This window comes from Peromyscus maniculatus, chromosome 4 (genome assembly GCF_049852395.1).
Source record: "Peromyscus maniculatus bairdii isolate BWxNUB_F1_BW_parent chromosome 4, HU_Pman_BW_mat_3.1, whole genome shotgun sequence".
Lineage (NCBI taxonomy): Eukaryota > Metazoa > Chordata > Mammalia > Rodentia > Cricetidae > Peromyscus > Peromyscus maniculatus.
Window position 1 is genome coordinate 97,657,024 of NC_134855.1, and position 24,181 is coordinate 97,681,204.

General features: G+C 49.1%; 1 protein-coding gene across 1 annotated transcript in view; it reads left to right on the forward strand.

Moving 5' to 3' along the window:
• Mapkbp1 (mitogen-activated protein kinase binding protein 1) overlaps positions 1-24,181 on the forward strand; it is a 53,596-nt gene that overhangs the window by 14,455 nt on the left and 14,960 nt on the right. The window contains exons 2-5 of the mRNA XM_006991243.4: positions 10,951-11,042; positions 22,762-22,824; positions 23,109-23,166; positions 23,978-24,148. Of these exons, the coding sequence (XP_006991305.1) occupies positions 10,951-11,042; positions 22,762-22,824; positions 23,109-23,166; positions 23,978-24,148 (384 nt within the window). The remainder of the gene's footprint in view (positions 1-10,950; positions 11,043-22,761; positions 22,825-23,108; positions 23,167-23,977; positions 24,149-24,181) is intronic.

Sequence of the window (24,181 nt, forward strand, 5' to 3'; positions counted from 1 at the left end):
CATGTTGTTGGGGCTGACCTACAGCTCCTGGCCTCAAGCATTTCTCTCTGAACCCCAGAAGGAGCAGGAACTTCAGATGTGACTCTGGAGAGCTTTAGCATGTAGATGGATAACCCCTTTCTCATGTTTTATTCAGAACCTTGCAAAGCAGCTATGGTTTGTCCACCTGTAGTCCCAGCCGCCTGGAGGCTGAGGTAGGAGGATTGTTGGAGTCCCAGAGTTTTAGGCCATCCTAGACCTAAAGGAAGATCTATCTCAAAAAAAAAAAAAAAAAAAAAAGGTGGAGACTGAGGAGGTGAGTCTGTTAGTTAGTAAATGCTTGCCACACAAGCAGGAGGATCTGAGTTTGATCCCAGCACCCACTTAAAAAGATGGAATGGACACTGGCACACACTGTGCCAGCACTGGCTCCCTGAGACTCGCTGGCCAGCCGGATCAGCCGGATCAGCAAGCTCCAGCTTCAATGGCAGACTGTCTCAGAAAACAAGGTGGGAAGCTACAGAAGAGGAGGCCGCATGCATGTGGGTGCACATAACCTCACAGGACAGGGGCAAGGGATGTAGGCGAGGGGTGGGCTTTGTGGGGGGTCTTGAGGTAATTCCATTGCTGGCCCAAGATTGGGCAGCCTTTGTTCTGGTGTGCTGGTCTCGGGGACTTGAGAGAGAGGTTCTCTAGAATTGTCTCTTCACGCAGTAGCAGGCCGACCTTCCCTAGAAGCTGACGCTGCTTTAATCCCAGCACAGGAGAATCGACTCAGCCCCACTGGTCTGAACTGTTGAGTAGGAAAGTGTGGTTTCTGTCGTACTGGAGCCACTGGTTTCTGGTGGGCTTTGTGGAAGATAGTGCAACTCTAAGTCATCCACGGTGGGTGAAGATCAGGTCTGTTTGCCTGCCCGGGAAGGATCCTTTTCGCTCTTAATTATCTCTGACCAGATGACACTTTGGCCTCTGAATCGCCGCCAAAGTCCTTCTGTCTCCCAGGTCAGGTCACTGGGTCTCTGCGCAGCTGCCTAAGTTTCTGTAGAAAGCCTGCTGGTCATGGGCTCCTCTGTAGCTTTTGTATAAGTGGCAGTTCTTAGACTCGGAGGTGGGAAGTGTGCTTTGTGGGATTAGAGTGTAGAGAACAGACAGCAGACTGTAAACAGTTTTTCTTAACTTCTAGGAAGCAGGGGAGAGGTAGCAGCGTCTCTGGTGTGCTTGTTTATGAAAGCAACAGGCCACCATTTGTCTGGAATGGCTTACATCCCGGGTTCATCACTTGCTTTGAGGGGGGGTGGGGAGGGAGAAGGAAGCTGGGCACCAAGACGACCACAAAAGCAGATATCATTTTCCTCTCGGTGTTGGGGATTTCACCAGTTTGAGGCCAGCCAAATCCTAGATGACCCTGGCTTTTTCAAAGCCATTTTGGCTTCTTAATTCCCCATCATGACGGGGCAGACCCTTCATAGCATGGGCCGACTCCGGGTGTGGTGGTCCCTCACACTGAGAAAGAAAGTGAAAACCTTTACAGAAAACCTTTACAGTCTATGCCTGGTCCAGGCGAGGAGTCCCTCTTTATCAGAGCAAGGGAGCAAGCCGGAGAGGAGGGCGACTGAGAGCTTGGCTGGGAACAGCTGAGGCCCTCCCCTCCCCACAGTTCAGGGCTGTGTTTCCTTTAACAGCCTGGGGCTTCTTGGGACTGAGGTGGCTGGCTCTGAAATCTGAGGAATCCAAGTCTTGCCTCCCTAGCACTCGTGTTGATGGGTGGTGCTCCCTTGGAGGAACCCTCCATCACTGGCTTCCTGGTTCTCCCTCTCTACGGCCAGGTACCTCATCTTTCCCACAGACTAAAAGTGGGTTTCCCCCAAAGCTCTGCTTAGTTTCTCTCCTCCCTGTTTTCTGTCTTCTGTCTTGTTGTGAACACTTACCACTGAGTATTTCTAGTCCTAACTCTCCAAGCACTCGTCCTGCTTACGGGCTGAATGGAGTGCTCTGTGGTTCCTCCTAAATACACCCAGCACCACAACAGAATAATGCCCTGCCCCTTGTGTAGACCCGGGTCCTGCTTTTGACCATGACACTGCTTTGCTTTGCTATTTCTGGGCTTCAGAGTTGTGTTTTATTTCCCTCCACAGTTGTACAGTGCCATTTATTGCCAGTTTTATTTGCTGTGTGGCTTTTGGATGTTATTTCTGTTCGCCTGCTACTGTCTTTATGCTTGTCTAGATTTTATTACTTCTCACCTGAGCTACTCTGGCAGCCTCAGAACTGTCTCCTGTGGAGGTTTGCGTTGGAGCTTTGCTGGGTTCCTCCCATGGTCCCCCAGGACCTAAAGATTACCCTCTTAGTTTGGCACTCAAGGCCCTTTCAGAGGGAGACATGGTGGCACATGCCTGTGCCCCCAAAACTGAAGAGGTTAAAGCAGGAGGATTGCCATGAGTTTGAGGCCAGCCTGTGCTATGTAGCAAGTATCAGGCCAGCCTGGACTATGCAGCAAGTATCAGGCCAGCCAGGATCTACCTTAGACAAGCAGATTCTTCCTGGTCCCCTTGCATTCTACCTCTCTAGACGTAGAATTCTCTGGAGCATGATTTTACCATCTCTGTTGTCTCCTGCCATCAGACTTTTCCTCACACAGCTTCCCCTGAGAATTCCTTCTGTGTTTTCACCTGTCAAAGTCCCATGAGGAGGCCAGCAAGATGGCTTAGCAGATAGACACTTGCTGCTAAGCCTAATGGGGCCAGGATTGAGCCCTAGGACTGCCATGGTGGAGGGAGAGCACAGACTGCCCTAAGTTCTCCTTTCAATGATGTATGTGACCCATGGTACATAGGTACACACAAAATAAATAAATGAAATAAAATAAATTCTGTGGGTCCCACAATGCCTAGCCTCAAAGTCTTGAAGGAAACCTCATCTCTAAATACCGAGGAACCCCCGAGTCCCCACTCTGTCTCATAGGCCAGGCCACCTTCTGTGGACCTGTCCAGATGTCACCAGCCTCACTGTCAGGACTTTGTCCTTTTGGTGATCTGTCACACCCTGGATTACTCTGGTAGACCATTCCTGATGGTTTTGGGGAGTGTGGATGGGATCCCCATAGCATCCTAGTGGCTTCCAGACTTATAAATAAATAAACAATAAACAGTTTGTGGCTGGAGAGGTGGCTCGGCAGTTAAGAGCACACACTGATCTCTTCAGAGACCCCGAGTTTGATTGCCAGCATCCATGTCAGGAGACTCACAACCACCTGTAACTCCAACTCTGGGGCCAGCTGACACCTCTGGCTTCAACAGGCACCTGCGCTCGTGTGCACACACACACCTGCACTCACACACCTGCACTCGTGCACACACACCTGCACACACACACACCTGCACTCGTGCACACACACACCTGCACTTGCGCACACATATCTGCACTCGTGCACACACACCTGCACTCGCACACACCTGCACTCGTGCACACACACACCTGCACTTGTGCACACACACCTGCACTCATGCACACACACACCTGCACTTGTGCACACACACCTGCACTAAAGATTTATTTTTATCTCATAGTATTTTTGCCTACATGTATGTCTCTACACCATTTGTGTGCAGTACCCTTGGAGGTCAGAAGAAAGCATCAGGTCTCCTGGAACTCTTCTTTTTTTTTTTTTTTTGGTTTTTCGAGACAGGGTTTCTCTGTGTAGCTTTGCGCCTTTCCTGGAGCTCACTTGGTAGCCCAGGCTGGCCTCGAACTCACAGAGATCCGCCTGACTCTGCCTCCCAAGTGCTGGGATTAAAGGCGTGCGCCACCAACGCCCGGCTTCCTGGAACTCTTCTTGAAGACAGTTGTGAGCCGCTCTGTGGGTGCTGAAGTTTAACCCGGGTCCTCTGGAAGAGCAGCAGCTCTCTTAACTGCTGAGCCATCTCTCCAGCCCCAGCTTTCAGACTTTTGAAAACACCCATTAATACACTTTATTTTGTGACTTGATTCTGCATGATCTATTTTTGTTCTGTTTATTCATTACTGACTAAATTGATTTCAAGTCTTAATCCTAAGTTGCAGTTGGAAAGTACAGTTTTATCTAGTATGAATTAGCGAGCAGACTTACACCTCTGATCCATGTGTTCCCCCACACTCTTAACCAGAGCTGGGAGGGCACCTAAACACAAGGCTTTATTCGTTCTCTCTTCCTCTATCTCTCTATCTCTCTGTCTCTGTCTCTCTCTCTCATAAGCTTTTACAAAGTTACCCCTTTATCTTATTAGAGTGAGGGAAATGTTGCCTACTTCCTTCTCTCTTGAGGATATGATGTGTCTAGTTCACACTGGGAGTGGTGGGTGTGTCAGCCACTGCAGAACCCTGCCCTCCAGGAGCGTGGCTTCGGTGGAAAGAGGACACTGGTTTCGGGCTGGGAAAGGAAGGCTCTCTCCATTTCAACACGCTCCACCTGCCGAAGCAAGAGCTGCCTCGGGCTCTTGCATGGTGCCCTTCCGGCGTTCGACGGCATTGTAGATATGGAGACCATGGCAGGGTATACAGTGGGTGCTCTGTTCTTGAGTCTTTGCTTCTGTGGGTAGGATGTTTCTGGAGCAGTGATTTACTTGGATGCAGTTGTGGGTCTCAGGGTCAAACTCACGTTGTTAGGCTCAGCAGCACATTCTTTTATTCACTAAGCCCTCTCCCCAGCCGGCTTGGGTTTACTTCACTTTCAGTTGTAGTTCATCATTGAGGGAAGTTAGGGCAAAAACTCAGAGGCAGGAGCTGAAGCAGAGGCCATGGAGGAGCTCCACTTACTGGCTTGCTCAGTTTGCTTTCTATACCACATAGGACCACCTGCCTAGGGATGGCACCACCCACAGTGGGCCGGGCCCTTCTACGTCAGTCACTGATCAAGAAATGCCCAACAGGCTTGCCTACAGACAATCGGATGGAAGCATTTCCTCAATTGAGCTTCCTCTTCCCAGATAATTCTTGCTTGTTCAGTAGACATAAAATAAAACAAAAACATAAGAAAACCCATAGAACTAACTACCCTGGGCTCACAGAGACTGAACCAACAACCAGGGAACCTGCATGGGACTGACCTAGACCCTCTGTATATATGTGACAGTTGTGTAACTTGGTCTTCATGTGAGACTCCTAACAGTGAGAGCAGGGGCTGTCTCTGACTGTGTTACCTGCTTTGGGGACCCATTCCTCCTACTGGATTGCCTCATCAACCTTAATAGAAGAGGAGGTGCTGGTCTCACTGTAACTTGATACACCATGGCTGGCTGATAACCGTGGGATGCCTGCCTGTATCTGAAGAGAAACAGCGAGGAGAGTGCAGTGGATGGGGGAGGGGAATTTGGTTGGGGCAGAAAAACCAAACAAAACAAAAAACTGTGGAGCACAGCCAGTTGTAGAGTAGAACCTTTAGTAACTGAAATACCCCGATTTTTCTGGGCTTTTTCATGACTGAGCCTTTGCTGTTCCTGAAACCTCTGCCAGATGGCCACAATTCATCAAATCTAGCAAGTGCCTCTTTTTTTTCCCTTTATTCACTCCCCTCCTGGTCCTCTCTCTGACTCTTCCCAGATATATCCTCCATTTCTCCATGCCCCCTTTATTTGATAATCCATAGTCATTTTTGTGCTGCCCACATACTTACGGGTATGGGGCCACCCACTGAAATGTGGTAAACCTCCCTTAAAGAAAACTGATTCTCAGGAGGCAGAGGCAGGCATCTCTAAATGTGAGGCTAGCCTGATCTACATTGTAAGTTCCAGGATAGCCAAGGCTCTGTAGAGAGACTCTATCTTAACAACAACAACAACAACAAACAAACAAAAAACCCACAACCCTGAAATTCCCTCCCACAGAAGCCATTAATCATCAATAGCTCCCTCTTCCCACGTGCTAGAATGTCGCCTGGCTTGATCTTGGCAGGTCTTGTGTAGGCACCACAGCTGCTCCGAGCTCATGCACAGTCCTTTGTTGTGTCCAGAAAGCATTGTTTTGCTCTGATCTTTCCCAGCCTTTGGCTCTTAAAATCTTTGCACCTCCTTTCAGGATGGTCCCTTAGTCTTGGCCAGTGTGTGTGATATTAGGGGTACCATTTGTAGCTGAGAACTCTACTGTTTTTTGTCTGTACTTTGACTAGTTATGAGTTTCTTTCTTTCTTTTTCTTTTTTTCCTTGAGACAGCATCTCTCTATGCTGTCCTGGAACTCTCTATGAGACCAGGCTGGCCTCCAACTCCCAGAGATCCACCTGTCTCTGCCTCCTGCTGGGATTAAAGGTGTGCGCCACCACGGCCTGGCTAGTTCTGAGTTAATCACCATCCATTGCACAATGAAAGGTCTCTTATGAGGTCTAAGGGCTCCTCTTAATCAACAGGTAGAGAGATGTGATTGTAGCAGGCAGCTGATGCCCTGCAGTCTGGCAGTACAGTAGGAGTAGATGTGAGTTTAGCAGGCAGCTGATGCCCTGCAGTCTGGCAGTACAGTAGGAGTAGGTTCACTATCAAGTGCCTCTTAGGTGGGAGGTGTGGTTAGTGCTGCAGATGGAAATGGAGAGATGGCTCAGTGATGAAGAACACTTGCTGCTCTTGTAGAGGACCTAGGTTCAGTTCCCAGCACCCACATGGAAGTTCACAGTTGTCTGTAACTCCAGTTCCAGGGGATCTGATGCCCTCTTCTGATCTCCTCAGGCACCAGGCATGTGTGTTTTACACATACATACTTGCATGCAAACATTCATACACATAAAAATAAATTAGTTTTTTTTTTTTTTTTTTTTTTTTTTGGTTTTTTCGAGACAGGGTTTCTCTGTGTAGCTTTGCGCCTTTTAAATTAGTTTTTTAAGTGCTTAGGATACATGAATAAGTGATGGAAATCTAATCCCTGTCCTTGAGGGCTCCTGTGTGATGAGGAAGCACCTGGGCAGAGCTGAGGTGGTTGTCTTACCTGTCTGTGTATGTTATGTGGAAGTGAAGCTGAGGAGAGACCAGAAACGATGACCCCAAATCTGCAAAGCCCTTGCTGAGGAGACAGCCTCTGAGCAAAGGCCTGAGTAGATCATTCTCAGATCTACTCAGGCCTTCAGAATAGCTAAGGGAAGAGCTGTTGACTCCAAGGAATAGCAGACGTGAAGGAGTACACTAGAGTCTGCTTACGGTGCTTGTGGAGTCTGAGGTGGCTGGGGTAGAGGGAGCGGAGAGTATAGGAAATGATCTTGTGTTTGAATTTGAACTTTAAGGGAAATAGGAGTCATTGGGAGGATTTGAATAATGATATGGTCTCATTTATGTTTAAAAGAATCACTCTGATCTGCCATTTTGAGAGAAGACTGTAGCAGGCAAGGCCTGAAGCTGGGAGAACATTTGGGAGGTACAGTCATATTTAGCTGAAAGATGATAGTCACTGGAACTCATTGGGGCACTGGTTTAGACTGCAGGGTCCCTGAGAATGGGGGTGAATCCTAGGCTGATTGCCATGGTGACGTACTCCCACCATTGAGAGGCCTAAGACTCCCAGTGCTGTTACTGGCTGGGAAAGCTGTGCCTATCAGTGTTGATGAGCTGGTGCGGGTCCACCGCTGCTCACCACTGATGGCACTCTGGTGCGTTAGGCGTTGGTGTCCAGGCCTGCCTGCACTCTGTCTACCTGCACTCTGTCTACCTGCACTCGGTAGAGCAGGGGAAGGAAGCTCTGCTGCCTCTTTGAAGAGAGGAGAAGGCAAATCGTTATCAACGGGGAGAGTCCTTTTGCAGTCCTTTGTGATGGAGTCCTGCGGAGCGAGCCTGGCTCTCGCAGGCTTCAAAGGGACGGGAGATTCTCCGATCCTTTGAGAGAGGAGCTTAGCCCCAAACCTCCCTGCAAACAGGAAGCTGGTTTGAATTAAGAACATAAAATAAAAACCAGCTGATGCCCCTGAATGTTTTCCTCTGCTCCTCCCTTCAGAGAGCCACAGGAAACTGCTTCCCCTCCCTTAGATGACTACTTTAGAATGCCAGAAAAACCCAAACCCGGAAACCCTTTGAAAATGAGCCAAGATTTCAGCCCAGGCAAACTCCTGCTTGTGGGATTCCTAGCCAGGAAGTATGCTCCTCTGTGCAGAGCCCTGAGAGGAAAGTGACAGAATAGAAAGATTTCGGTGGCTAGCCTGTTCCCTAGGCCTGGCGGGAAGAAGTGGTACGTGGCAGGCTTCCCAAACTTAATCTTCCAACCCATGTGTCGGTCATGGAGTTGATAAAGTGGACATGATTAAATTAAAAGGATATACTAGAGTATATATGAAGTATATTAATATACCGTAATTAAATACTGCTTTATGAAAGTTGTACTTCAGTTTTCTTTACCTACATGCATACATGTATGTTCACAGAGGGTCACTGTGTTTCTTACTATGAATGGATCATAGGGAAAAATGTTTCTCTTTTTTTACTATGAAAACTTGTCTTAGCGTCTGCATAAACTGAATCTTTTTGCTTTATCTTGTTGAAAATTGCAAACTAGTTTCAAGATTCTCTATAGAACTGGATTCTCTACCCACAGAACACCTACCCACATTCCTATGAGAGGGAAGGGCAGCTGAGAACCAGCAGGCTTGGTCTGATTCTTTGGGACCAACACTGAACCATAGGGAGGTAAGGGATTGTACACATTTGAATCGAAAGGATTTGCTTCAAATTATAGTAGTTTGAAGAGAGCTGGAGGTGTAGACCTGTACTTGGTTCCATGACCTCTGCATTCCATGTGGGACTTAGTGGCTTTAGGCTCCTCTTTTTCCACTCTGTCTTAGGCAGAGAGTCCAATAGGAATGTTGCAGAACGCCCCTTCCTCTGGGATAATTAAAGGCACAGTGCCAAGAGCCTGATCTGGGATGCTAAAGCTGTAGACCCCTCGGGTGAGTTTGTGCTCTGCAGTCAGTACCTGGTGACTGGAGCCAGTGAGTCGATAGACGGAGGAAAAGAATGGAAGGAGAAATTCAGACTCACTCTCCAGAATGTCTAGCGTAGGCAGGCTAACTCTAGCTTCTGTCATGTTAGGTGTAGTACCTCAGCTGGGCCCACGGCTAAGTGAGCAGTTGGGTGCTTGGGCTGATGATGTACTGTAACTAAGCCACAGCTGCCGGTGAGTAAACACCTGCTGGAATTCTTCACCTATATCCCTAAGAAGCCTGAATGACTCTTAGAGAACTCTCTGAGAGAATTTTGTTTGCCTGTTTTCTGTTTGTTTGTTTGCTTTTTTTTTTTTTTTTTTTTTTTTTTTTTTTTTTTTTTTCTCTCGAGACAGGGTTTCCTCTGTGAATTTTTGGAGCCTGTCCTGAAACTGGCTCTGTAGATCAGGCTGGCCTCGAACTCAAAGAGATCTGCCTGCCTCTGCCTGCCAAGTGCTGGGATTAAAGGCGTGTGCCACCACCACCTGGCTTTGTTTTTTGTTTTTTTTGAGATAGCTCATTAGCCTAGGCTGGCCTGGAACTCACTCTATATCTCTGGCTGGCCCCAAACTCATAGTAATCCTCCTGTCTCAGCTTCCCAAGTGTTGAAATTACAGATACGTAATTATACCTGTGCATTCTTTCAGATTTTTTCCCTTGTTTTGTTTTATTTTCAGTTGCTGGGGATTGAACCCAGCCTTTTGTACTGGGCTGTACTGGACTATAGGTTTTAACTGTACTACCTTGGGAGACTTATTTTAGTCTTTATCAACCACAGGGCATTTCTTTCCCACCTAATTAAAAATAAAATGGCCTTTTTGAGGTAAGACTTCAGTTGTGTTGTTGTTATGTTTATTAATTGTGTGTGCACATATGTGCCACAGTGAATGTGTGTGGTCAGAGGACCTCTGGAGGTAAGAATCTAAACATGATCTCTAAAAGTGCTTTTAAAAATTCCTCTCTTTAGGCCAGTTTAAAAAAAAAAAAAGGTGTATCCAGAAACTGTTCCAGTTGATTCTGGGCCTCCCCGCTGTAGAAACTGGCTTGTCACAGTGGACTCTGGCTTGCCCTAGGGCTCTCCATGGCCGAGTTTTCACAGGAGAGCACACTCTGTTTACGTGGCCATTGTGCAAGTCAGGAAGAACAAGGCCATCCCTGAGGCAAGGCTCATGCAGGAAGCAAGGGAGCCCTGGAGGGGACTGGATCTGGAGTAACCAGAAAAACTGTGTGACAGAGTGCCATGGAGTGACGATGATGAGGTTCTAGGGCAGTGTGACCTCACATGACTGCGTCCACAGGAAGCCCGATGAATGAATTTGAGGTCCGTCTAGTGGGGGGTCCTGTGGCCTGCAGACAAAGTGGGGCAGCAGCCCCATTGATGGAGGCGGTGAATATCTCATGTGTCATGTCTTCTCAGACTCTCCCAGCATCTTACACAGGCTTCCCTTTCATCTCTGTGGGAGTTGTGGCTTAATAACAATAATCAGAGTACCCTGAGCATCTGTGATTCGCACAACACAGCATTAAGCCCTGCTTTGGCTTCCTAGACTCTTAGACTGTGTGAATTGGCAGACATGAAGAGGTGGAGTCCTCTGATGGAGGGCTAGCACGTGATGGGATGCAAAGATCAAGGATGTCCGAGTTACCTAATTGATACCTAACATTCTTCTGACTGTTGGTAGGTAGAGCACAGTGGCCTGCAAAGGCTTGAAGGTCATTGACCTCACGTGAATCCCATAGACCCCAGAGCCCAGTTCCTAGCTTAGCCTTAGTATCTTCTTGCATTGAGAGAATGCTCAGTCCTCTTTGGTCGGGAACCTGTACTTTAACCCTTTCATGTTCTGTCCCACAGCAACCACACATGGAGTCTGTTAAGTGCAGGTGATACTCAGGAGGCTTTGGGTCGGAACAGAGTCTGAAGTCATGGGCTCATTTTCCTGAAGTTAAGGTTGTGGTCAGAGCACAGTGCTGCAGAGGTGTTGGAGATGCTGTTACCACCTCCCTCGGCCCTGCTGTGTCTATAACAAGTCACTTCTCTGTTTGGCTCTAACAGGTGACCTTGGAGAAGGTGCTGGGAATAACAGTATCTGGAGGCAGAGGACTTGCTTGTGACCCCCGGTCAGGGTTAGTTGCCTACCCCGCTGGGTAAGTGCTTTTCAAAGATCTTGTTGCATGAAAGCTTTTTTTTTGTAACATTTTATTAATCCTTTGAGAATTTCATATAATATATTTTGATCATATTCACTCCCTTCCCCCCACTACTCCCAGATCCACTCCACTTTCTTATCCATCCAACTATGTGCCCCGCCCCTTTTCCTCTCCGCCGCCCTCTCCTTCTCTGTCTCCTCCATCTCCCTCTTTAAAGACCCATGAAGTCAAATTTGTATTGCCTAACTACTCTTGGGTGTGGGGCCTGTCTTTGGATGTGGTCAACCTACCAGACAGTTATACTGTTAAAGAAAATGGATTCTTCCTCCCCCCGACAGATATCAAGGGCCGATAGGTCCTCCGTTAGGAGTGGGACTTTGAACCTACCTCACCACTTCCGCCCCCTCCGCACCCTGTCGTGGTAGGATTTTGTCTGGCTTGAACTTACTCAGATCTTGTGAATGCATGTGAGTTCACATGTACAGTTGCCATGTTGTATCCAGAAACCAGTTTCCTTGAAGTCATCCACTGCCTCAGGCTCCTCCGGTCTTTCCACCCTCTTTCCTGTGACATCCCTTAGCCTTGGGAGAAGAATGTCAATTACAATTATGCTAAAGCAGTTGAAGAGGACAGTAGGTTTCTGGAATCTTCTGAGAGATATATCTATGTTAATGTTTTGATGTCATTTCTGTGAAGAAAATGCAGTCTAAGTGAAAACTCTTTGATTGGGTGTTGTCCTTGCTGTGCCTGGACTGACTGGTATTTGGGCATCTTACCATTCCTTCCTATCCACACATGCAGATATGGACTTTTCTTATACGGGGTTCCCAACATCATCTTTGTTAAAAACTATTTTTATTTTATGTGTATGAGTGTTCTGCCTACACTCTGTGAGCCATGTGTGTGCCTTGTGGCCATGGAGGCCAGAGGAGGACATCCGGTGCCCTGGGACTGGAATTACAGACAGTTGTGAGCCACCATGTGGTGCTAGGAACCAAATCCTGGTCCCCGGAAGAGCAGCCAGTGCTCCTAACTGCTGAGCCATGTCTCCAGCCACATCAGCACCATCTTCGGCTCCATAGACAGATTCATTGCCCACTGCGCCATTGGCCCTCCCCAGCACCATTTTTAACACTATCTTCTCATTTTTAATGGCTCTGTTGTGATGTGACACCAAGCGTTTAAAATGTCTGACTCGGGGCTGGGATGGAGCTCACTGGCAGAGGGCTTGCCTGTTCTCAAGGCCTTTGTTCTGATTCCTAGCAAAATAGAGATCCAACTCAATGGGTTTGAGTCATTTTCTAGAGCTTTGCAGCCACCACCACAGTCAACTGTAGACCAGAAACTCCAGATAGTAGGGTGCACTGCTGTGTGGTACTAAGGACCGGAGAGACTGAGGCAGGAGGAGCACTGAGCACAGGAGCTTGAGGTTGGTCTGTTATCGACTCCATCGTTCAGGGGAAGAAACTGAGATTCAGGGTGAAGCAGTTTCTTCAAAATCATATTGTCAGTATTGGGGTTCAAGTCCAAGCAGCCTGACCATAGAGCGCTGACTCTTCAGTGGCGCGGAGTGGGAAAAGAGCAGACTTTGTGCTTTTTCTCCAAACTGCCTGCCCGCCATTGGAGTTTATGGACAGGTTAGTCTGTGGCAGGGAGACTGCTGCCTCTGGGTTCTGAGTTGGACGTCTCTCCCAAGGGGTCCTGTGGTGTTTAGTGTCCGTAGTCAGGACCCTGTGGTTGCTGCAATGGCTTAGCCTGGCGAAGACAGGACACCCCTCCCCCAGGTGACTTGATGAAAAGCCTGCCGCTAAATAACCTAGGCTGCCTGCCCCAGGGGAATTCCACTCATTCTCTGCCTGCCCTGCCAGGGAAAACCAGGTCCCTTGTTGGAAGTGGGGCTGAGACTAGATAGAGTCTGTGCAGGAAAACTTGGGGTGCTGCCTCTAGTATGCTGAGCCCTGCGTCAAGGCCTTGGGAAATGTGGAATTCTGCCCCCTTCTACCCCTGGATGCCAGGCCTGGAGCTTCGGACTGTGTGTTTATCTTTATAGATCCTCCTCCTGGGCTGGGTATGGTGTCTCTCAGGAGGTTTCCTGAGTGTGCTTGGCTTTGGCTAATCCTAGGCAAAACTCCCAAACTGTTCTCTGACCTGTGCATTTCTTAGACTTTTGGTTTCTCTCTTTGCCAACGGCGGCTTCAGCTTTGGTTCTCGGTGGCGGTGGTGGTGGTGGTGGTGGCGGTGATGGTGGTACTCACTGTTGTGCTCTTAGGGCCCATGGGAACCACCAAAGTCTACGTGAGTGCAGGCAGACTCCCCCTCCTTTGCCAGGCCCCACCCTCAGCCCCCACACTTGTTCCTGCTGCTTCGCTCTAGGAGCCAGCGCAGGTATCCTAGAAACAAGAAGAGAAACAAAACTCAGAATCCTCCCAGAGGCCTAGCAGCAACTATCAAACCAAAACAAAAGTTTCTGAGAGGAAATGAAACAGCCCGGGGAAGGGGGAGGGGCGGCGGTGGGCAGCATGTGTCAGGCAGAGGTGGGTGGGATTTGAGTGAATATGGTGTCTCCGGGCCAAGACCCCTCAGTTTTAGTGGTTCCTGCTTCCCTTCTCCAGAGCTTTCACTTACTTACTGTCCCACAGGAAGCCCGCCACTCGCCCGTCATGCTGGAAGCTTCCTGTGTTATCACCTTTCTCCTCGCCGTGACAAAATAAGTCACAAGCACAGCTTAGGGGTACCCGCAGACTATGAGCTGAAACAAACCCTCCCTCCTTCTTAAAGCATGGCGGCGAGAGCACAAGGTGGCCAGTCACAGTGCAGCCAGTCGGGCAGAGAGGAGCGCAGTGCCCAGCTTGCCTTCTCCATTTGTTTGATCCCCAGCCCACAGATTGGCACTGCCCACAGTTAGATGGGTCTGACAACGTGAACTAACCCGGTTTACCCAGTCCTTGCAGACTTGCACAGAGTTTTGTCTCCTACATGATTATAGATCTTGTCTCCTATAGATTGTGATTATATCCTGTCCAACTGACAATCAGTATTAACCATCACATACCCTACCTCGTGCCAGTGTAGTTCTCCTGCGGTCTCTTTGAGGGAGCTGGTTTGGTTGGACCCCCCCCCACCCCGGCTGGCTTCATAGTTCTTTGACTTCTTGGGTTGGTTGGCGTGGGCCCCACTGCCCGCATAGCCTGGTGAGTGAGTGCTCTGAGCAGAGTGCTTTTTGACCACTGGGGTAGTAACTGCAGAGACTGGACTTCCTTCACACTAGGAAGAGGAAGCTTCTTGGTTTTTCAGTGGAGGGAAGAGGGAAACTCCTCTCCTGAGTGTGCCCGTATTGGAATTTATGCTGAGATCCCAGCATTATAAAACGGACGAGTGAGAAGTCACAGAATTTCCTCCTAAACTGAGTTCTAGAAGTTAGGGAGCAAGAGAGGATCAGAGAATGCTAGAGCCTCTGAATCATCGGGGGGGGTGGGGGGGGGGGGGTGGGGTGGGGTGGGGGGGGGGGTGGTGATGGAAGAGTCAGGGCGGGAGTGACTGGGGGCTAAAGAGGAGGCTGGTGTTAGGTTGGGGGGGGGCTGACGAGCTGGCTCGTGGTTAAGAGCGCTGGCTGCTCTTGCGTGGGACCTAGGTTTTGTTCCTAGCACGCACATAGTGACTTAGAACTGTCTGTACTTCCGGTTCCAAGGGATCCAGTGCCCTCTTCTGGCCCCTGCAGATAGGTACCAAGTAGGTATGTGGTGCATATGCACACATGCAGGCAAATATTCACACATGTCAAATTTAAAAAAATGGAAAAAATGTAGCTGAGTGGTCGGGGCTCGGTGGGGAGTAATTGGACTGATAGTAGTTGAAAGGAGAAAGCAGTGTGTGAGACCTGATGTTAGAGTCCCAGACGGAGGGAGTGTCAGATGCAAAGACTCGAAGAAGGGAGAGAGGAATGACTGTTACAGGAGCCGGTCAGCTAGGGGTTAATCTAGAGTGGATGTGAAGCAGGGGACTTAGGAGCATCATTATGTCCCAGCTTTGAAATCTTGCTGCTCACACGGATTTCCCCTTGTTGAGGAAAGAGATCTTTGGAGTCCTCCGGGCGGAGGAAATGACCCTGATAGACGTATACCACTAGCCATTTAAGTCATGAAGTTAACACTTAGTCTTTTTTTGTGTTTTTCTGATCTGTGCAGACACATTACCCATTTCACAACTAGGTTTTCACATGTGTTTGAGGAGAGGTTTGTAAAGTGTCCCATAAACAGACATTAATGGATTGCATGGCCTACCCTAAGGGACTTGTTTGGAAGGCATTGAATCCTAGGTATATCAAGAGGACAGCAACCAGGGTACTCCAGGTCACGTGTTAGCCACTTTATCTTTTGGAATGATTAAAGAAAATGTGGGGGAATTGTCTAGAATTCATCTTGTGGATGGCACTAGCAGCCCGCAGTTTGTAGAGAGCATTGTGTGGAATGCCATACATGGGAGCTTCCTGTGACAAAAGGCAACCTCTTAGACAGTCTTTTCCTTGTTACCCTTCACGAGGATTGCCAAGAACACTGTATTAGTTACTTCTGTTATTGCTAAAATAAAAACCTGACAAAGCAACTTCAGGATTTGTTTTGGCTCATATTTGAGGGTGTAGTCCAAAATGGAGGGGAGTCATGGTGACGGGGCGGGAGTGGGGTGGCAGGATACATTGTGTCACCTTCGACACAGAGAGACAGTTCTGGCAGGATCTTGTTTTCTCCCTTTAGTCAAGGGCCTCAGCCCAGGAGATGGTGCCATTTACATTCAGAGTAGGCTTCCTCCCCTAAATTAAATCTTTCTGGAAACACCCCCATAGACATGCTAAGAGGCATTCATTACCTGTCACCATGGTGATTCTAAACCTGTCTCTCTTATCATACCACTCAAACACATCACTTTAAATAATAACATTTTACCGTGACACCCTGTCTCATTTTAATCTCACATTTCAAAAATACATTTATTAGTCCATCTTCAAACATTCCATAGTCTTTAACTTGAACAGTTTTAATATACTTCAAAAGTCCAGAGTCTCTTGTTAGACTCAAGACAATCTCTTAACTATGAGCCCCTTTAAAAATAAAAGCAATTTTCTTTGTTGGTTTTTCAAGACAGGGTTTCTCTGTGTAATAGCCCTGGTTATCCTGGAACTCACTCTGTAGACCAGGCTGGCCTCCAGCTCACAGAGAGCCACCTGCTTCTGCCTCCCGAGTACCAGGATTATAGGTGTGTGCCACCTCCGCCTGGCAATAAAAGCAATTTTTATGCTCCAATATAAATGGCACAGAAGAAATATTCCCATCGCAAAAGGGAAGCCTGGGAGGAGAGAAAATATAGGCCCCAGGCGAGACCAAAGCCCGGAGGGCGGATAGCAAGCGCTGCGTGCGGGTACAGGCCCACCATCTGGGTCTCCTGGTGGAACCCTTCAGCTCCACCAGCTTGGCCAACGCCAGAGTCTCCCCAGCTCTGCTGCCCGCCTGACTCTCCAGCTGTCTCTGCCGGCTTCACTCCGTGTCTGCTACCCTTCTAGGTAGATATCATTTAGTCTTGATATCCCCCATATCCTAGGGTCTTCACTGGAATTTAGGCTTCGTTTTCCCAGCTCATGCAGTGGCCTCTAGGGGCTTCTTTGCAGGCACCAGAGCCCTGCCGCACATTGCTTGCCCTGGTAGTTTTCTGGAACTCTGGTGAAAGCCTCCATGACCCACTCACCCTTGCAGCTTTTCTTCCATGCCCGCAAAGCCGGCAGCACAGGAGCCATGCTGCCAGGTTCCGCTCTGGTGTGAAGTGTGGCTTGTCCAGGCTCCCACCGCAGCTGCAGATCCTCGCGTGCCTTGAAGCTTAGCCTGGGGAGACGTTCTCCAGGTGGCCATTATTTGCAGTTACACGGTGGACCTTTAGCGGGTGAGGTCTTGCCCTCAGGGTACCTTTGCTAGTGTTCCAGGTGCAGCAGGACATTCTGTAACCATTTCAGCGCTTTCTTTGCATCCTTTGTTTGTATCTAACTTTAAGCTCTCTCAAGTTCCTTTGCCAAACCACATTTTCTAGACCTTTCTGCCATACTTATCTTTCCCTCTCCCAGCAGACCTGGATCAGAGCAGTGAGCAGTAACCCGAACACAGCCTGAATACTGTCGTGTCTTGAAAGTCCTCTGCAAGACAAATTAGTCCGTTACTTTTGAATTCAGCTGCACTCAAGTTCTCAGGATTCGGACAAAATGAAGCTAGATTCTTTGCCAAATTGTGACACCAATAGCCTCTAGCCCAGTTCCCGAGACACTCCTTGTTCCCCTTTCAATCCTTAGGAACAGGCCACAACTGCCATGTTTCTCTCAGCATTCTGATCTTCCCGACTCCCCAGGTTAATCTAACAAGTCTGCTTACAGCAACTCAGGGCTTCTCTAGCCTGCAGCTCTAGCCACTTCCACAGTCCTCAGGCAAACCTTAGGAACCACTGAAGTCTCACCCTAGCAACCCCTTGTCCCAGTTTACTTTACTGCTGTGGTGGTTTGAATAAGAGGGGCTTCCATAGGCCCCATATTTGAGCACTGAGTCACCAGGGAATGAAACTGGCTGAAAGGATTAGGAGGTGTGTCATTGACAGTGGGCTTTGAGGCCCAGTCTCTCTGCCTGTGGCTCAGGATATAGGTACTTGCACCATTAGAAAGCAGGGGTCTGAGCTGCCATGGCAGGTCACAACGGGCTGCTCAAGGAGTCTGTGAGCCGGATCGTGGAAGCTATCTGCGTGGGTAAAGAGCCTCAAATGACTCACCCACATTCCCACGTGGGAGCGTGTTGGGCACCAGATAATGGGTAAAGATATTGCTAGCAATCCACGGAGTCTGCTTAAAGGGCAAAGGAATTTATTAGAGAAAGAAAACTCACAATACAGAACAGAGGAATTATTGCAGGGTCCTGGAAGGCCGAGGCACACGCTGTTCTTTGCAAGCTGTGTATGTGCATCCCAGGTCTTAAGCCCCCCGCCACCCCCAGCAGCCATGCCCCAGGGGCATGTACTTCAAGGTCATCGATAGAACAGCTATCCACTACACCCAGTGCCGTACTCCCCCACAATGCTCTCTGCAATGATGATAATGGACTCAACCTCTGAAACTGTAAGCCAGCTCCAGTTAAATGCTTTCTTTGTAAGAGTTGCCATGGTCATGGTGTCTCTTCACAGCAACAGAACAGTGACTAAACAGCTATCCTTCTCGTTGCTCTGACAGAATACATGACAGAGCAGCTTCAGCAAGAAAGCTTATTTCTAGACCCAGTTTGAAGCTGTAGCCCATCATGGCGGGGAAGCCATGGCACCAGGTGTGAGGCAGCTGAGCACACTGCAGAGAGATGAAATCCATGCTCAGCTTCCTGTCCTCTTTTTATTCAGTTCTAGACCTCAGCCCATGGGCTCATGCCACCTGCAGTCAGAGTGGGTCCGCCCTCCTCAGATAAACCATTCTGGAAACTCACAGAGGTGCCAAGAGAAATGGCCCCTTGGCGAGGCTGAAGCCTGTGTGGACGCCGTGCTGGTTGGTTAAGGGACTCCTGCTTCACAGATAAGGAGACGGAGGTTTTTGAAAGAAACAAGTTCCAGGCACCCAGGATTTTCACAGATGGGTCTGTCTGACCGCAGTGGTCTTCATCGTCTCCCACTCTACTCCCCTGGGGCACCAGGGACTTCTGGCTGTAATATGGGAGAACCATGGAGCTGGCCTGCGGCTCTAGGTCATAGATCTGACAGGCTTTTCAGCAGAGTTTGGAGGCTGTGACTATGATTTAATGCTTGTTTTTTTCTTTCTTCCTTCTTTCTTTCTTAACTTCCTTCTCTCTCTCTCTTTTATCTCTTCCTCCCTTCCTCACTTCCTCTCTCCCTTCCTCACTTCCTTTCTTCGGCTCTCATGTATTCCACATTGGCCTCGAACTCATTATGTAGCCCTTGAACTTCTGATCTTCCTGCCTTTGCCTCCTGAGTGCTGGGATTATAGGCGTGTACCCCCGTGCCTGGTTTATTAGTGACTTAAAGATTTATTTACTGCCGGGCGGTGGTGGCGCACACCTTTAATCCCAGTACTCAGGAGGCAGAGGCAGGTGGATCCCTGTGAGTTCGAGGCCAGCCTGATCTACAAAGCGAGTTTCAGGAAAGGCTCAAAGCTACACAGAGAAACCCTGTCTCGGGACGGGGCGGGGGGGGGGGTGGGGTGGGGAGAAAGACTATGGGGAGTGAGATTTAATAATAGAATTACCGGGTAGCATTTGAGTCATGCGTGAAGGGACCTTCAGTATGCCTCCGTGTGTTCCTTCTGATTTTGCTTAGCCTGAAAGAAATGTGAAGAGACATTGTTTTTTGTTGAACAACCTGGCCTGTTCATGTGTGTGCTGCTCCACGCATGGCTCATCCTGATGTTCAGTTGGCCTTGCCTCTGGAAGGTGGAGAATGGTGGAAGATAGATCCTGTGAGAATAGAGCAAGCCTGGGCCTGTGCAGGGTTGGGACTGTCAAGGGCTTGGCCCTTCCTGGCACTAGTGTCCTGAACTGAGGCCCTAAGGGGCTTACCCTCCCTCTGTGAGGATGAGCAATCTCTCTGTGCCCTCAAGTTCTAAGTTACAGGAGTCAGCCTGTTAGGCCAGCCCAACCCAGTAGTCCGTATGCCGATGATTTCAGTATCGCTGCAAGGGCTTAGCCTGCTGGGCAAGGACGTTGGAAGTGAAGGCCAATGGCTGACGCCAGCTGTGCCCCACACTCCTCTCCCTCCTGACTGAGGTGCTTGCTAACAGGTCACTAAGAAGACCAAAGAGGTTCCTAGGGGTGTTGAGAACAGGCCCTCCTGTGTACTGGAAGGGCCTAAGTGAGCTGGGCATGTATAACCCATGGGCACAGCTCTTCCTAGGGAAATAGGCGTGTGCTCACTGTGGCTCTCTTCCTCTCTGAGGGCTTGGTTTCCAGTCTGAATAAATAGGAGTAAAACGTTTAGAGGAAAGGCTGCGCTCTGTGTGTCTCCATCCCTGCCATGGCTTAAAGTTTCATGTTACCTGAGACAAGGGGAGGGGAGGGGGAGGGGTCTGCTCATCTGCCTGTAGCTGTTCACCATTCTGCCTGCACTGACACACACACACACACACACACACACACACTCTCACACACTCACACACACACTCTCTCTCTCTCACACACACACACACACTCTCTCACACACACACACACTCACACACACACTCACACACTCACACACACTCTCACACACACACACACACACTCACACACACACACACACACACACACACACACACACACACACACACACACACACACACACACTGCTGCTCTCCTTTCTCTTTCCCCTGTGAGCTTGAACTTAGGAGATGGAGGAAACAGAAGAAATTGTATTCCATGAAGACTCAAATTTGTACACAGTGACTAGAAAGGTTTTGGTGTTTTGTTTTGTTTAACAGGATCTTATACAGCCCAGGCTGATCTCACACTCACTATATAGCTGAGGGTGACTGAACTTCTGATGTTCCTGCCTCTACCTCCCAAGTGCTGGGATTGTAAGTGTATGCCACCACACCAGGTTGGAGTGTTTTAAGCAGTCTGACGCACTGCCCTTTAAAAGCTACCTGCTGCTCTAGGCTGATCGGCTTAAGGGAACACTCACAGGCAGAGCCCCAACACCGACTTGTTCTGCATGTGGAGTGTGGTTGGCTGCTCTGTATCAGCATTGCAGTTAGAGTTCTGTCTCAGAGAGCGGAAGTCCTTTGCCTTGTTCGTCTGTTTCTAGTCAGAAAGCCAGTGGCCCCTAACCTGTCAGGCCAGCTCTCCTTACTAGAGCTGAGCCTATAGAGGTCTCTTGACCAGCTGAGGGCAGGTTAGGAGGGTTCAGGAAACTGTGGGTTATCAATCGATGATAGCAGGCCTAGAGGATATTATTTTGCACACACTGAAGAGTATTGAATTGTAACTGACATATATTTTCATACACCTGTTCAGATAGAGTACAAAATTTCCAGAGCCATTTTGGGTTTTGTCATGTTTTATGTTCTTAAGGCAGAGTTTTACTTTGTAGCCCAGTCTATCTTTAAACTGTCTTAGTTAGGGTTTCTGTCGCTGTGAAGAGACACCACAACCACGGAAACTCTTCTAAAGGAAAACATTTCACTGGGGCTCACCTCATTATCGTCTTGGTGGAGAGCATGGCGGCACACAGGCAGATACAGTGCTGGAGAGGTAGTGGAGAGTTCTACACCTGGATCGGCAGGCAGCAGGAAGAGAGAGACACTGGGCCTGGCTTGAGCCTTTGAAACCTCAGAATCCACCCCCCATGACATACTTCTAATAAGGCCACACCTACTCCAGTGAGGCCACACCTCCAATAGTGCCACTCTGTCTGAGCCCCATAAACTTGATATATTGCACATTTGAAGAAATCAAAGCTTGATTCTTCAGCCTGCCAAATGCTGGGGTGACAGGTATGCCCCGAACATGGCTTTTGTCGTACTTAAAACCCTGACCATAGCACTTTAGAAGGAGACTTGGGAGATTAGAGTTGATGTAGGAAGTGAAAAGAGAGAGGAACAGGGAAAAGGGAACAGGAAAGAGTGGAGATGAGGTAGGAGAAGGAAAACAGTTGAGGAAGGTCTGGTAAAGGGGATTGGCGGTGATGAGACTCGGGACTTCAAATCTGTTGGTCAGCTGGAAGTTCTGGATGTTTGGTCCCATCAAAGGCCCAGCGTCTCCAGAGAATATGTGGGCTCTGTCTATTGGATTCGCTTATTGAGCCTGAGATGCTGAGTACTTGTTACCGGCGTGCACCTCTGCTTAGTTTCCCACTGCGTCTCTGTCTGCTCTTTGGTGTACAGCCTCCAGCCTTGCTCCGCTAAGAGATCAGACAGCTGGACAACAGGCTAGGGCCTGCTCCTAACCAAGGAGCCTGCTGAGAACACTAGCTGGCTCTTAGCCTCTAGCTTGTTGCTGCTGATTCCTGCCATCCAGCTTTCCCACCCCCACCCCCAGAGCTGCCTCTGGACAGTCAGTCTGGATCTGATCCCATCTGGAAGCCTTGTCCCCTGGGTGGAAAGGTTGTCCCAACCCTTTTTTTTTTTTTAATGGGGTCAGAATCTCCACTTGCCTTGTTCTGGTGGTCAGAAAGCCCTGCTTAGGCCCTGAAACTCAGAGGTCCTTTAGCTCAGCTGGGAGCTCTGTAGCATTCTCAAGTCATTCCCAAGGCCCTCTCAAGCTGTCTCTGCTCCCTCCACCTCCAGTTTATTAGGCCTTCCTCCAGTTCCACGCCTTGCATAGCCCCATGTCCTTTCTTACTCAGTAGGTGGAGGCACACCATCTATAACAATGATTAAGACATGGCTCTAAGCCTGAGAACTGGTTGCAAGCTGAGGCCTGAGCTAATCAAATCACATTTATTCTTCCATCTTTACTCCTTCACTGGGATATGTGCAAAGGTTGTGGGAAGGCCTGTATTCCTGCTGTCCTTTGTGGGTATGATCAGAGATGGGGCTGGTACTTAGGGTCTGGGTGAATGGGCTTCCATGGAGCCCTTTTTTCCACCTGAAGCTGCCGAGATAGGTGGAGAAACTCTGAGCTTGACTGACCTCTTCCCTCTGCTGGGTGACCAGAAGTCCCAGGAGGGCCCTTGAAGGAGCTGTGGTTGGGAGGTAAGCCTAACGGCTCACTTGTCTTTTCAGGTGTGTGGTTGTGCTGTTCAATCCCAGGAAACACAAACAGCACCATATCCTCAACAGTTCCAGGTATGTGGGCATGGCTCCAGGGGGCTGTGAGGAGGCCTTGGCCAGAGATCCGAGGCTCTTAGGACCTGGTTTGGCCCTGAGGCCAGATAGGGAAGTGTCACATATACCCTGGAGTCTTTTGGTCTTGCATTTGGAAACTGTGAAGGAGGGAGGGAGGGAGGGAAGGGGAGAGAGAGAGAGAGAGAGAGAGAGAGAGAGAGAGAGAGAGAGAGAGAGAGTGTGTCTGTCTGTGGGGAAGGTGCTTAGTTGACTAGGTCCAACCAAGCTTGCCCTGTCTCTTGCAGGAAAACCATTACTGCCCTGGCCTTCTCCCCCGATGGCAAATACTTGGTCACTGGAGAGGTGAGTGAGGAACAAGGCAACCATATTGTGGCTTATGGACGGCCTGCCCGCAGCAAAAAGCCACAATCCTGTGTCCAGTTAGGGGGCATTCACTCTTGCTTCTTGGACTGATACCCCGGCTTCTACTGTGTCTTAAATAGTTGTTCTTAAGCTTTGGTGTGATCAGATTCACTGGGAAGGCTTTTTAAAGTGCTCACAGCTGGGCCCCTGCTCCAAAGTTGTCTTATTCTATAACCTGGGATTCCCCAGATAGCTTTTCTTAAAAACAAAAACAAAAAAAACAAACAAAAAACCTTATTCATTTATTTGTGTGCATAAGGGGGCATGGAAATCTCACTCAGCTCATCAAGCTTGGTGTCAAATGCCTTTACATGCTGAAGCCATCTCTTACCTCCTCTTCCCTATAGCTTCTAACAGGGTAGGATGGTTAGGGACACACATTTTGAAAATCGCCACCCTAAAATATTTCTTATCTCCAGATGCCCCCTGCTGGGCACACCAGGAACACAGTCCTTGGTCTTACAAGGAGACAGTGCCGCAGTAGACAGCTAGTACTCATTTGTAGGCCTGGCTGCTTACCAGTCATTCAGGGAGCGTTGGCCGGATCCAGAGGCCTGGGCCGGTCCTCATCCTAGGCACTGGTGTCCTCGGATATTTACTGTGCCTCTTCTATGTCTTTGTCTTGCTCTTTGCTGTTGAGCAGAGAGCCATTGGAGGAGCAGTGTTTCGGAGCTGAGGAGGTTAAGGACCAAGGAGGCTACCCAACACCTTCCTTCCCATAGTTCTCACTCACACTCTTGCTTTCCTACAGAGTGGGCACATGCCTGCCGTGCGGGTCTGGGATGTGGCTGAACGTAGCCAGGTGGCTGAGCTACAGGAGCATAAGTATGGCGTGGCTTGTGTGGCCTTCTCCCCTAGTGCCAAGTACATTGTGTCTGTGGGTTACCAGCATGATATGATTGTCAACGTGTGGGCCTGGAAGGTGAGTGAGCTGGGTGGCGTGGCCTTGGGGTTC